Source organism: Nestor notabilis, unplaced genomic scaffold (assembly GCF_000696875.1).
Source record: "Nestor notabilis isolate BGI_N333 unplaced genomic scaffold, ASM69687v1 scaffold31097, whole genome shotgun sequence".
NCBI lineage: Eukaryota > Metazoa > Chordata > Aves > Psittaciformes > Psittacidae > Nestor > Nestor notabilis.
This window is the reverse complement of record NW_009936533.1, coordinates 14,646-29,150: the sequence shown is the minus strand read 5'-3', so window position 1 is coordinate 29,150 and position 14,505 is coordinate 14,646. Positions and strand designations below refer to the sequence as shown.

The 14,505-nt window shown below is 39.5% G+C and overlaps 1 protein-coding gene across 1 annotated transcript in view; it reads left to right on the top strand.

Moving 5' to 3' along the window:
- Positions 1-3,504: 3,504 nt before the first annotated feature.
- PTPLB (protein tyrosine phosphatase-like (proline instead of catalytic arginine), member b) overlaps positions 3,505-14,505 on the top strand; it is a gene marked incomplete at its 5' end in the record, with an annotated part of 16,718 nt that continues 5,717 nt past the window's right edge. Inside the window, 4 exons of the mRNA XM_010018389.1 lie at positions 3,505-3,626; positions 5,395-5,512; positions 5,844-5,862; positions 10,207-10,295. Of these exons, the coding sequence (XP_010016691.1) occupies positions 3,505-3,626; positions 5,395-5,512; positions 5,844-5,862; positions 10,207-10,295 (348 nt within the window). The remainder of the gene's footprint in view (positions 3,627-5,394; positions 5,513-5,843; positions 5,863-10,206; positions 10,296-14,505) is intronic.

The following is a 14,505-nucleotide window of genomic DNA, read 5'->3' as shown; positions in this document are numbered from 1 at the left end:
GGACCAGCCGTACCGCTCGGTGTCCCCGTGGCTGCGCCCCTCTCCTGTCTGCCCCGTCCTCCCCTACAGTGCGCAACCCGGGTGCTCCCTCGAGCTGCCTGTCACCCGTCGCGCCTCACGCTGTCGATAACTCTGAAAAAGCACAACTAAGGACCTCTCTTGGTGCTTCTCATGCTGTAGGGGGGTGCCTGGTCCCCTCCGGTGTGTAAGGCTGCTGTGCTTGCTTTCGCGTTTCTCTCCGTCACACACTGTAACGATACCCCGGAGCTGTCAAGGGTCCGGTGTCGGTGCGCTGCCCGTGCCGGGGGTGAGCCCGCTCTCCGCCAGCCGAGCCCCTCTGCGGCACATCCTCCTCCTCGCGCCCCTTCCAGAGCAGGTTAACTGGAGCAGCACAAGTGCGTGTGCTCTGGGAAGTGCCGTGGTTTATAATCCGTACCTTAATTTCCTTTGCAACAGTTTTCTCATCTAGGTGATTGTGTAGATCACTGTTCTCGCCTCACCCTGTCTGTGGTGTGGATTCCAGCACTTTTCAGTACAGAGGTGAACCTGAATGCGGGGATTTATCTGCCATGGTAGTTCAGAAGGCAGAGCAGTTATCTCTTAGAGCCCTGCGAGACTGCCCCATGAGCTCTTCATCTGCCACATACTTAGGTTGAAGGTGAAAGCTGCTCCCTGTGTCGTGTGAGCTCCGAGGCCTGCCTGGTGCTCTGCTCTTGCCCCATAGTAAAATGGAGACTTGGGCCCCTTGGTGCATGCTCTGGTGTGTTCTTAGGCACAAAAATAAAAATAGCTACAACCGGGGACTCTCAAGATAAACTTCAGAGACTTTTTTCTTATTTTCTTTTTTTGGTATTCTTATTGGAACACAGATAAAAATAAAACTATCCTTTGAAAGATTGAGGATATTTGGGTGGCAGGAGAAAGGAACCTTTAAAATGGATCCCGAATAAGCCTGTTTTCCACTAGATAAATCCTGGCGGGCGAGGAGTCAGGCAAACAGGACAGGCTCACTATTTTGGGGGAAGATTAATAAAAATTAATATAGATGTGATTTATTTTGATAAGGCAGTTTGACATGATCATTTATGCCTTTACTGGTGACAGCTGGTGCTGTTTCGCCTTACGAGATAATTGCACTTAAATGGAACAAAGGTTAGCTGAGAGGGGAGAGCTGGGATTTGGTAAGGTGCTTGTTACACCTATTGCCCAATAGACGTATTCCTGTGCAGTGGAACTGCTAAGCAGCCTTGCACCTTCAAGTGATATTTGTAGGGTATTTCAGTCAGAGAGGAGTGATAATTACCCACCAGTTTGAAAAAAAAATGAAAGCCAATTCAAGTATTAGAAACTCAGAAATAAATAGCATAAATCTGTATTTTCCTTCTTGTTGCCATATAAATCTTGATCATAATGTTAGCTGTTTTCCTGCTTTATATGAAACCTCCTAGAAAATTCCAGGCTTGGGTGGGATGTGGCTTAAGGTGCTTTAACGTGAGGGGTTTTTTTTCTGAGCATGTTTGTGATTAGATGATTTCTGCAATTTGGGGATCTACCACAGGCGTCCCGTGATGAGGGTTCATATCTCTGTGTTGTTACCCACTGCCGTTCAGTTGGAGTAGGTCACTGATCGTTTGTCTTCAAATGGATGAGGATTTTGCGCTTTGCTGGACACCGCTGAAATACCACAATACACGACTTCGAACTTAGTTCTTTTTCATAAGGCAGTTTTTCAGGTAGTTTTTGGTTGTCTGAAGCTCCTACGTTCATATGAAAAGACTGATACACAGCCGGTGGCAGTAATGACTGTCCCTGAGTCAATCGGAGACTAAATTTCTCAGACTAAATTTCTCAGACAGCATTGCCTTGGAAAGAAAACTGTGAAAACACCAAAAAAAATGAAGGTGCCCAAATGACAAAGTGATGCTGTGAAAGCACATGGGATTTTCCTTCTTTTCAAGTGGGTTTGTTTCATATTCTTTTACAAAAAGGTGGCTGTTAAACTGAGGCGCACAACAGCTTTGTCATGTTATAAATAGGTACTAAAGTAAATGTTTTGGAATCATAGTTGCCTTATCTATTATTTATTTAAAATGGATCAAGAACCAATTGAAAAATCTCAGCATAATTATTATATTTACTTTACATTTATCTTGACTTAGCTGAAGAAAACATACTGATTCTAGAAATACTAGATCTTGTTTCTAATTCTATACTGCAGTGGAGGTAGTGTATGGATTCCTAGTAATACAGTGCCTTTTGAAAGGCAAAACACTGGAAAAAGCATATATACCTGTGGATCCCTAAATGAGGCTGCATGCACTTAGTGTTTGGTTCGCATGTTCTGGGTGTTTTCTTTCAGGAAAGGGACCACTGTGATACAACAGGAATGATCAGTCCTCCTGCTGGTTCTCAGCTGTACTTGCTCAGGTTTTTTTGACCATGGCTCCAAGCGTTAAGCTGGAGAAAGCATTGCAGCTTTCTTCCCTTGCATTCAAAGTGTTATTTTCCTGTGACAGCATGAAGTCATGTAGTCATGCCTGCCCTGGCATAGGAAGCTCGTTCTGGAGGCATAGCGGCAGCATAGAAATTCTTTCCTAAAAACCGTGGTTGACCAAAATTGTTGAAGAACAGGGAAGGCAGGGAGGAAGGACATGCTGTTAGATGCTGGTAGCTGAGTGTAAATGTTTGGTAAGCTGCTTTAAAATGCAATTATGTTTCTTATTTTCGGTCAAGGGCTGTAACTGACTGGTACTTACGGGTGGAAGTAGGTGATGGTGGTACAAAGAATGAATTTCCAAAGTATTTCTCGTAACAAGATAGATCTTAATAGCTTTTGAATTTGCAAGGGTTCATGTTATCAGTGTCAAGCAGTGTTCTGGGTTTCACTGTCTGAGTCTTCAGTGACTGGTTGTTGAGAGTCAAAGCACATTTTTCCCTTTTCAGGTGTGTTCACTACATAGCTTTACTGTATTCTCTTGCATAAATGATGCAGAACCTCAGTAAACTTTGCATAAGAAATCACTTGTAAGAGAAATAAAAGGAATTAAACTAAGGACCTGAGCATGAAGCTTTTCTATCAAGACTGAGCAATGAAAGTAAAAAAAAATAGTTCGTTTTTCTTTGTTTGGATTAATGGAAGAGTGTAAGAATCTAGCTTAAAATGTACATGACAATGGTAGTTTAATGAAATGCAACTCCAGCTGGTGTATCAGGTAGACTTTAGTTGTGGGTCAGAGGAAACTGGCAAAACTAACTTACAGCTGAGCTTCCACATGACAGTAGTGCCTTTTCCTGCCCTTTTAAACTTCTCACCAAGTTTCTTTTTCATTTAATCTTTCTTGCTTCCACCTACTCTTATTGCATTATCTCTAGCTGTAGAGGGTGGAGAACTATTTAAGAATCACCAAAGCAGGACAGAGGTACTAAAAGCTTCAACACAAACTAGGCACACCTTTTCATTTTGTGCAGATTAATACTTTGATCTGTATTAAATGCTTTTTGAAGGACAGTAAATGGAATGGAAAGTACAGTCTGTCTGGAGTCAGTGATCCTTCAGGGAGGGTGGAGTTGAGCAAGGGGCTGGAGGTCCTCTGGGAGCCACTTATGTTACCGATCCATCGGTTAAGGTGAGACCAGTTTGCAGGCACAACCAAGAGCTGTTATCTTGTGCAGTCTGAGAAGTTGCTTAATTCAGCAAAGTTTCTCAACAAAAAATAGATGTCTGTGAACAGGACAGCACCAACCTTACTGGTTTATTCTATGCTGAAGTCCAAATACGAAATTAATCTGATTCCTTCTTTGTAAACAGCAAGTACTTGGCAAATGTTTGGCCTTCTGGCTTCACAAGGCAGCTTTAACTTCAATACCTTGTCACTTCTGAAAAAATGGGGGGCTTGTGTCTCATTCCCTATTTCTCTTACCCAGTCCCGGTGCTTTTCTTCTGACAAGTCCAGGCAAAAGTGAAATAACATTTTTTCAGTTGTACTAGCAAATGTTACAAACACAAATTCGGATGCCAGAGTTACTTCTTACTGGAAGAGCTGAATTTCATGGTGTATTTCAAACAATTACTACACCTGGGACAATGTTAGTATATACTTCATAATACCTAAGCTAAGATGGTACTTGTAAGCATCTAACATGCCATAAATTAAGGGAGTTTCTTCATCTTCCCTGTTGCAAAACCACAGCTGCAGGTTTCTACCCTTTTTTCCAAAGGGTAGAAAGCTATTGCATAGTTAGGGGCTTTCTACATGTATACACACACTTCTACTGAGCTGCACTATTATTAGTGGACGCTTGGTGACTGTTAGCACAACGTTTGTAACAGCACTTCTGGGTTTGGAGGGAGGTGGAGGTAAAGCAGGGTGGCATTAAGAGTAGCTGAGGGCAAGGCAGCCAGGATGAGCCTGTCAGTGAAAAGTTTGGGAGCCGCTGGTAAGGATTCCTACTTCTTGTTGACCAAACCCTTCTCCCCATGTTTGCCACAAGCAATTGGAAACTCAAGTTAACTACAGATAACCATAGTTCAAATGAAGCAGCGTTTGACCAGGGTGTACTCACCTTAGTTTTGTGGCTTGTCCTAGATGTCACTAAAGAATTCCTGAGGCTGTGGACAGCTGTGGTAATGAAAGATGTTACTGTATCGGCCAGGAGTGGAGGAAAAATTTTTAGGGCTGCTTCCTTAAGTGCCCGAGGGGAAAATCAGCAGGGTTAGCAGGTCATAGGTTTATGGTATAGCTGCAGTTTTATAGACCCTACTTCTGTAGGCCTAGGTCTATTTGTTGCTTAGCAGGAGAGCTGGGACAGGAATGGCCACTGCTGCCTTCAAGGCTTCAGCACACTCGGTTTTCTCAGTTACTCATCCATAACTGTTTCTCATAAAATACGTGCTAGCAATTAAGCTGGATGGTCTACCATAAAGTCTGAGGATTGATTTTGAACTGAAACATTAAAATTACTGCCGTCTGGATCTTAGTTGTTTATGTCATACTTTCTTAACGTATGGTGTGGTAAGAGATCTTTGACTAGCAGCAAATGATTTTCAGCTTAAACTAAGCAAAATGTGATGCCCATCTTATTTAAAATGTTGTGAATAACTTCCGTAACTAAATTAAATACAGGTCATAAAAAAAATAAACTTAGACATTAAAGATATTGGTATCGCGTTGTTGCTGAAGGATGTTTAAAAAACGCATAATCTTTAACTTTCATAAATTTGCAGAGAATCCAAATCTTTGTAATGTTTTCTGTGTTGCAGGGGTCAGCAGAAAGTATCTTTCAGCACGGTTCCATGCCTGTTGCTACCTCGCATATCAGAGGAGGGATTAAAGCTTTCTTTGTATTTGTGCTCTGCTTAATCTCCTTACCTTGAGACTTCTTTCTCTCTTTCAGATGGCTTGTTATTGCAGTTGGTCTAGTTCGAGCATACCTGGCTAAAGGTAGCTACCATAGCCTTTACTATTCAATAGAAAAGCCCCTGAAATTCTTCCAAACTGGAGCTTTGCTTGAGGTAGGTGTAGTCTTCTTCCCTACCATTACTGATACTTGCATGAGTGTTTTGTTTAGTAGAAATAAGGCAGCCTTTGTTGAACAGCGCGTTTATAGTGATTTGAAGGTAAATGTAAGAAAAATGCCTTCTCACAAATGCTGGATTTTTCCTTGTAACAATCAGTGAGAGAGGTTGCTGTCTGCTATTTAGCTTGAGCCAGCAGAGCTAAATATTAAGTTTGACCTTTGAAATACAAATATTGAATCTTAAGCTCTTGTGGTAGAACTAAATATGTTTCTGAATTGCTTCATTTGAAATGTTAGTGATTTGATTTTTTTTCTTTTTGTTCTAGATTCTGCACTGTGCATTTGGTAAGCTTACGAATTTTCAGTTTTATTGTTTTTATAGAAGCTGCAGTTTTAGCAGTATATTAGCATGAAAAGTGGTATGGTCTATGAATTGCCAGATTTCATTCTTGCATAACTCACTAATTTTTCGCTTGAAATACATTCCGATTTTTTCCTAAATAATTTGACAAGTTAAATCAGAACAAGGAAAATAGTGTAGTGGGTTTTCAATTACTTGACGTTTTATTTTTTTTCTAGATCCTTCCAATGCTACAACTCTTAGAGCAGTTTATAAATGTTTTATAGTAGATCATTACTCTCAATCTGTACATCCTATAATCTTCTGTACTGAGCTGTCTTTCCTCCAAAAAATATTTCTAGCTGGAACTAATTTAAAGTGTGATAAAAATAACATTTCAAGCACTGTAACTTTGCTCACATCCCTAGAACATAGATATACATTGTAAAATTAGGAAGGGGTAACCACTCTTTATCCTGGATTTGGCTGTGCTTTAATGGAACTGTTTGGGAGAACTTAAGACTTGACTTGACAGTTCTTGATAGCCTGTGCTCTGAGGCTTGGTAGTAGGAACTCAATAGTGTATGCGTAGCCAGGGATCAGTAGCAGTGTCGTGGTTCAGTTAGCCTGAAGAGCCTCTGATGTCTGAGTGACAGGATTGTCTGGTTAGATGGTGTGAGTAGTGAGCAGTTTGGCCGCAGCATTTGCATGTTTCATTCAGAGAATAAATGATGTGTTGCAGTTTCTGCAAGGTCAAAGCTGATGTGCTATAAAAGGGAGCAGTGCCTGTCTGCATACATTTGCTTAACTCTGAGTTTTGTATACAATCTAGTCTTCATAAAGAGACAGTCTTACGTTCGGGTAGTTGGTCTTGTGATTTTAAACCTAAGTGTTTGAGCTCCTATCTGAATGTTCGCTAGTCACTATTTAAAGAGTAAGATGGCATTAAGGTTCCTACAGCTGCAGCTATAAACTTGCTACTTTTCCTGTATTGTGCAAATAATCTGCATACTGGAGGGTGTATTAAATTGTTGGTTCATATTGAATTTCTGTGCAAAAGATTTTTTTTGTTTTTGAAAAACCAAATGTGTTAGTTGGGAAACTTAAGATCATATACATACCTTTGTCAGCAGAGGGCAGTCTAATTCTATAGTTGATAAAGTAGTGCTGACCTTCCTGAATAATTCAGTTACTTTGAAAATGTCTTAGAAAGGGCAGTCTGTAGACTGTTCACAGATCATCTCAAGAAATGAGTGATCATATACCCTTCAGATTAATGTAAAGGCTTCTGAGTAAATTATATGTTGCCTGTGCTGCCAAGGCAGCCCTTCCTATACCAGTTTATTTTACTGAATCTCAATCCCTGGTTTTTTTTACCAGAATAAACCATACTTACATTAAAAAATTTTCAAAAATTAATAATAACGTGAAAGTTTAGAACTCTTATTTAACAAGTGACAAGAAGGACAAGTTACCTCTTTCTGATGAAATGCTATTTTACCATCCTAAGTCTATAATGCTCTACTGTTTTCTTAAACTAAACTTGCGTGCAGATGCCAGTGTTTGCTAATTTTCTAATGAAATGTAAGAAAGGGTGTAAAAATCTTGGTTGGATTATCTTTTTCTCACATATCAGAATATATGTTCACACAAACCAGGGAGAGGCCTGTGTTTCACCTTCCAGGCTGGGGCAGAACAGCAGACAAGATGACTGTAGCAGCCTGGCTGCTTGCAAAGCCAATAATCCTGGCTCAGTTGATTTGAGGTGTGGATCCATTTAGCCCGTGTTATCCTCAGTTGCACAATTTCGTACTGGTGAAGAGAGCCATTAGTGGAATGTTGCAACATTTTATACCATTATAATTCTATCTTTTTGCTTTCCCTAACAAAGTTTTTTACAAAATTCCCACTTACTATAATTGCCCATGGGTTTTTTTTCTGTTAATGGAAGCATTTGTCAGCTAAATAAAGTGAGGGGGTTTATGCACAGCTGGATACGCTGCCACTGTCTGCTGTAGTCCTACTGACTCTGGTAAAAGTTTCTCTGCAAGGAGAAACAGGAAATTTGCAGCTTCTTTTGCCCCCACTAAACTAATTGTTGTAACTGGAGCTGTAATTCTCTGTGAGTAGAAGAGCTTGTGTGTGACAGATGGCTGTGTGTATCAGCATAACTTCTCTCCACATCTTTTGAGTGGAATCTGAAATGTTAGCATCTGTGAGGCAAGTTCTTGGAAATATGAAGATTGATAGGGGAATGTGTCAAGCATGATTGAGAACAGAACTTTGGCACGTGGCAAAGTTTTAAAAAATGGAGAGCTATACGGCAAGAGAGGAGGTGACATACAGCCCAGAGACCAAGAGGAGACAATGAAAGACAGGCAAATGGGAAGTGAATATGCAGTTCCTTGACTTGTGTAGCAGACAGAACCCAAGAGTATGCATGGCATTGATAGCATGGAAGAGCTTCTGCCTGGAGGAACTTGGTTTGGAAAGAGGTGATAGGAGCTGCCAAAATGTAGAAGCAATAGTAGTAGTACAGGGATTTTGTGAAAGTAATGGAGAAAAGCAAGAGGGCTTTGGTGAGTACAGGCCCAGCCTACAGAACTGCTACAGTACCAGCCTTCCTCTGGTAGCAATGCTCACCAGTAACACTCTGGTAAGCCAAAGTCAACACTGGTGGACTTAGCTTTAGTCTCCTCAGTTAGGAGGATACCAGGGCTCCACTTGTAAGCTGTGCCAACAGTTCTCAGTGGGAATTCCCTGGGAAAGAGGAAGCACTTGTTGGGAGTTGGACGATTTCCTCTGGGAGATGTAGTCCAGGATCTGAAAGAGGTCTGGATATGGCTTACCTGCTGCTTGGTTCTGGACCTGAACCCTCTGTCAAGCACTGCTCTAGCACGTGAAGTGTTGTATAAGTTGGCGACAGAGGTTTTTAAAAATGCCAAGTTTCAAATTGACTGTCAGGTACCTTTTCACTGCAGTGAATAAATAATTAGAGGCAAGTAATGTTTACATAAATTGTAGCTGATGAGTCACTTATTTTGATCTCCTGTTTTTGGCATAGATGAGCATTGTCTTGGCTATAATGAAACTTTGTGAGATAATCTTAGATGGTTCCTACACAGTCTTTTTGGCTTATTTATGGTTTTCTTTGCGAGAACATTAGGTTATCTTGCTTACGGAGGGATGATCTAAATTGTATAAATGAAAAGGTCTGTTACATCATAGGAATGAGCCTTTAATGTGTACGGATTGTGGGGTTTTAATAGCACCTCCTTTACTGTTGTCTGAGTAACAGACAACAATTCTGCCCTGAGGTTTTACAACAGAAATTAGATTATGAACAATTCGTGATGAAACTGAAGAGAACTGTGTGTGTAGGATTTTTCCTGCAGAGTAGCCCTCAGCAACTCTTAATGCCACCCTGCTTTTTACTCTAGAAGGCAGATAACATGACTGTGTGACTGAACATAATTCTAAAGAAACTTGCTTTAGCTTTTCTTCTTCTTTTAGCTTTTTCTTCCTCTTCTCCTTACCAGTTTTGTCTTTACTTCTTTCTGAGGCTGTTGTGATGCTTGCTGTGATTTGCATTAGTTTTAGAAGCAGCTTTTACTGTATTTTGGGAGCTGCAAGTGCTCTTGTGTTTGTCTTCATCATGCTATTACAAGAAAATAAAACTTTGTGCTGTGAAGGTTAGAAGACCTGGATATGTAGGATCCTTTTAATCAGCACCTCAGAACTTGGAAGAACCAGTGAAATCTGCTTCCTTGAGAAAATCCTAAAATTGTTTCTGTACCTACCAACACTTCAGCTATTCCTTGGGGCTTGTTTTGGGTTTTTCTTTTTTGTTGTTTTTTTAAGTTATATTCCCAAGAAGGAATTATGAACTTTGTATCTATCAGAATATGGGCTGGATCAGTGTTTCTTCAAAATAGGTCTAACTTTCGCTTGCTGTTTTGGGGGTTGTATTTTGCAAAACATCTTTATTATTTTTCCTCTTTAAATCACAGTGATAAAAAGTATCTTGGATATTTCAATGAAAAAGGGTTTATTTGAAAGACTTTAGCAAAGCTATTTGAAGTTATCTAATTCAGCTGTTCTGTGTCTTAAGGAATGTGCTGTGATTGAAAGCCGTTTAGTTTTATTTGTATTTTGATGCAGAAAGTCTTGTCAGTTGCACTGCATTAGGCTGTGAAAACATACCACAGGACAGACTTCATAGTCTTAAATGAAAAGAAATGAATGCTTTCCTTCCAAAGAAATTAAAATAACTGGATTTTGGCTTAGCTGTGTTTTATTTCCCCACCCCGATAGTCAGAAATATTTACTAATTGCAAAATATCTTCCAGGCATTGTTCCCTCTTCGGTTGTTCTGACTGCTTTCCAAGTGATGTCAAGGGTTTTCCTGACATGGGCAGTAACACATAGCGTGAAAGAGGTAAGTTAAGCTAGAAAATAGATAGGAAAACTAATAACCCATGCTAAAAAGCAAGTGTTGATCTTATTTTCTTTCAAACAACATGTTTCCGTCCCAACATGTGAAATTTATATGACTTTTTGTGGATGAAAAGAAATAAAAATAAATCTGATGTCATCTTTCTTGACAGTCAAACAGACTGAGGTCTGATTCGCTCCCTGTAAGACATCTAGCTCCCGAATAGATTTTGCAGTGCTTACTGAAAGTTAAGAGAGGTTGCAGTGTGTAATACATAACCCAGAATTTAGGACAGCATTCTAGTATTGATCTCATCAGTGCCATGATTAGTAGCAAAATCTCTTCACTGCCCCCCTCTTTCATGCACAATTTGCTTTCTTTACCATGACACATGGGAGCTCCCCCTCAGCTGTTTGTGTACAGCAATGCCTGGATGTTCTCTGTTATCACTCTCCAGGAAAATCTTCCCCTTGTCCTTCGTTCATTTTTCTTGCATGCAAGCACAGGTGGGTTTTGGGGCCTGCGAGTTTTTTCTCATTGCTTACCACACCAGATATTGCTGTACTTCATACAAACCTCTGCAGAATCTTTTGGAAGCTGTCTTACTTGAAAATTATTCCTGACAGCTGTTTTAAAATCTGAACATCCTTTAATTGGTACAGATCATGCTGAGCCTTTCATGTCATCTGAGTACTTTGTAGTAGCCCAGATAACTGCGCATCTGTGCTGTAACTTTAGCCAACCAGTCTTACTGGTTTTCTTCTCATTAAAGAGGGAAATTGGTCTTGATGCCAGGGTCAGCCTGTCGGCCTGAAATAAGAGGTGGTCATCTAGTGTCATACGCATAAGATCTTTTGGGACTTGACATGGAGAATGTCTTAAGGCGCTTGTCTTATTACCAAGTCTTCAGGGAAGCTGTTCTTACTTCCTTACTCCAGACCTGTTATTAGAGTGTCCATCCACATGCAGAGTAATGTAAGTCACTGTAGTTCCTAGTAATTAACAGCCTTTTCTGATATTATGATGCTTGTTCATGTGGAGCCATAGTTTAATGATATGTAAAGTGGAGGAATGTTATTTCTCTAAAAAAAAAAAAAATAAAAATAAAATCAAGATCTTGTAAATACTTACCTTCTGATGGATTTCACTTTAGGTGCAAATAAGTGTATTTCAGCCTCTGTTAATTCACTGGAGAGAAATATTAGGTTTTGACCAAAAAAACTCCACATAATCCCAAGACAGATTTTAGATAAATGCATAAAATGCTTTTAAAGAACTATGCCTGTAGTTTTGCTTGTGTACCTGTATAATGTTGGGGTACTTGGTGCTTCGTAAAGAACAGTATTAATCTGTTTCTCATGAATTGCCTTTTGCTTTTGAAGTAACCCAAATGTTCAAAGTTGGACTGTGTTGTCTGTTAAACATCAAAGGCAAGCCTGTAAAATGATTGTGGGTTAGGGTTTTTTTAAACTTTATGCCCACATTCTTACTGGAGAAAACCAGCAAAATGGGAGAAAAAGTGAGCAACAAGTTCAGCCTAATATTAAATCTTTAACAAGGAAGGACTTTTTTAACAAGGATTCTGTCAACAATATTACGCATAGGGTTTTGGGTTTTTTTTTCTCACATCTATGTAGTCTTTTAGTTAAAGTCTTGTGAGAGACGGTATTATGTGTTACTTTTACTAAGTCTTAGAAAGTGGCCATAAGAATGGTAAGGATGAGGAATCCTGTGATGGCTTTTTCACCTGTGACTTAGAACATATAAATCAAATTAAGAGGTTGTTTTCTGACCCCTCCCCTTCCCCCCAGCCAGAGAGCACGCAGTGTCACCTGCAGAGATGTGTTGAAAGTGTCACAAGTGTTCTACTTTTTCTAAAGGGCTGTCTGCACAAGTGAGCTCCATGGTGAAGTCCAGGATTAAATTCTCACACAGCTTTATGGAACTTGTAAGCTATGCAGTTGCATGATGAGGTTCTTGTAAAATAAAACTCAGTTTTCCTCTTTAACTTTTTGAGTGAGACTTGTTCAGTATCTTGCTTTTCCAGACTGTTTTCATACATAATACAGTTAAAAGAAGAAACGTGTATTGCATCCCTCCTTTCTGTCAGAATACACTTCTAGATACGTGATGTGATTTGAAGCATGCTTCTTGCTACTAACATGTTTGTGCTTTTTGTTGAATTTAGTGCTGATGTGTTGTTAAATTCAATATGAAAGTATTTATAATAAATGTTAAAGCATGGCAAATGTTAAAGCACTGCACACTTTGTTGGGTAGCAATAAGATACCCCTTACCTTCACCATATAAGAAGCTGTTAGCTTAGTGGAAGAGGGCCTGGCATGTAATTCAGTGCTTGTAGTTGTTTTGTCATTATGTCAGAAAGAAATCGGTTTGGTGAGTTTTGCTTCTACAAAGGAGGAAAGAGAATGAGCAGATTGGTGTGAAGGGCTAGAAGAAAGTAGGCTTAGGACAACAGAAGGTGCCCTTCAGCTCAAAGTTATCTTTTTGAATTTGTGTAAACAGTGGGATCATCTGGTGACACTGTAGCAGGCCTTTGTAGAGTTCCATTCTGATAGATAATTCTACACCCAGTTCTGATGGGTAATTAAAAATCATGTCAGCAGTGATTTAATGCTTGTCCACTTGGGTTCAGTTACAGATAAATTCCAGATAAGTATAGTATATATTTAGAGGAACCTTTCTAGAACACACAGAAGGGGGGGTGTGAAGATGATACATACAGTATATTAAGCTGGTAATTAAGACTCTAGTATCTGCAGTTGTGAATTGACATCTTCAGTCAGTAGCAAAGCATATTTAAAAGGGAATAACATCATAATTTATGATAGCTAAGACTAAGTTGTAGTAAAAGAAGCCCAAGCTGCAAAGTTCAGAACTCTAAATGGGCGAGTGCAGTTGAAAAGCCCGATTCATCAATGCTTTACGTCTTTGTAAAATTTGAGTCATTCTATGTAATGCAAATGTCTGTCAGGGGCTGTGTGCCTTCTGTGAAGTTTCCTGTCTGGAGGGAGACATGCTGTTTCATCATTATAGTTGCATAGTGCTGCTGGTTTTACTCTTCTGCACTGGATTGCTTAATTATGTGTTTAGCTGAAATTTTCTGCAAATAATTTGTCAAACTGTTACTCTTAATGTGGAGAAATCTATAGAATTTCCCTTTCCGTGTGTAAGGAGAACAGTAAAAACTGCCTAGGCTTTATTTCATCAATTCCCAGTTGTCATCTTTGCATCTTAAAAGGCTGAGGGTTCTCTTATATTTTAACAAACATTGTTTGATTTTCATAATATTGAAGGTAAGCTAAAATATATTTAGAACCCTCCTTGATGATAAATTGGTTTGAAATACAGGCCAAAAAATATGCCCACGGTATGACTGGCATATTAAGGCAGTTGGACAAATAAGTTGCAAGTAAAGCATAAAATGTGTTTTGACTTTGTCCAACACCTCCTTCAAAGACTAGAATGAAAAAGTAGAGGAAGAGAAATTGAGTTCTGAGGGCAGCAGTGGGCTTAGTGGTTTATTAGGTGTCCACTGTTTCTTACCTGTACTATCCCCTTATCCTCAGCTCAGAAGAACAAAACAAATGCAGCATTAGCAGTGCCTAAATGAATAAGACTCTTTAGAGACTGTTTCACGTATGAGTTCCCAGGGGTTTGATAATGTGCATCTTGGACATCTGTATTTGAAGTATTGAAAAATTTTTAGTCCTCAAAGAGATGTTCTAATAGTGACAGACTTCTGACAGATGTTAGTCTATAAGAAACATTCTTTTTAATGATGAGGTGTAGAAAATAGGTAAAATGTGGTGATAAAATGCACAGTAGTCTTCCATTCCTTACTGCACAGAATGGAACTATTTGAAAACTGTATAGAAATGAAAAATACCACTGATTTCCATTATCCTTTTTTCCTTTAAATAGGGACACAAGCTGTAAAAGCACAATCAATGATTCTTTAAGGGATTTTGAGTTGTGAATGTTTTATGATGGTGTGAACTGTTTTAATAATTTCTAAAGCTGTGAAGGCAGTGTTCTAGAAGTCCCGTGGTAGAACTGGATTGTAACTGCCGGATTTTCTACATCAACGGGTATCATTCACTGTTAGCTTCAGAGTTTCTTGTCCTTGGTCATATCCTTGGGTGCTACTTGAAGATACAAATCTTTGTTTGTTGGTTTTACTGACTTCTGC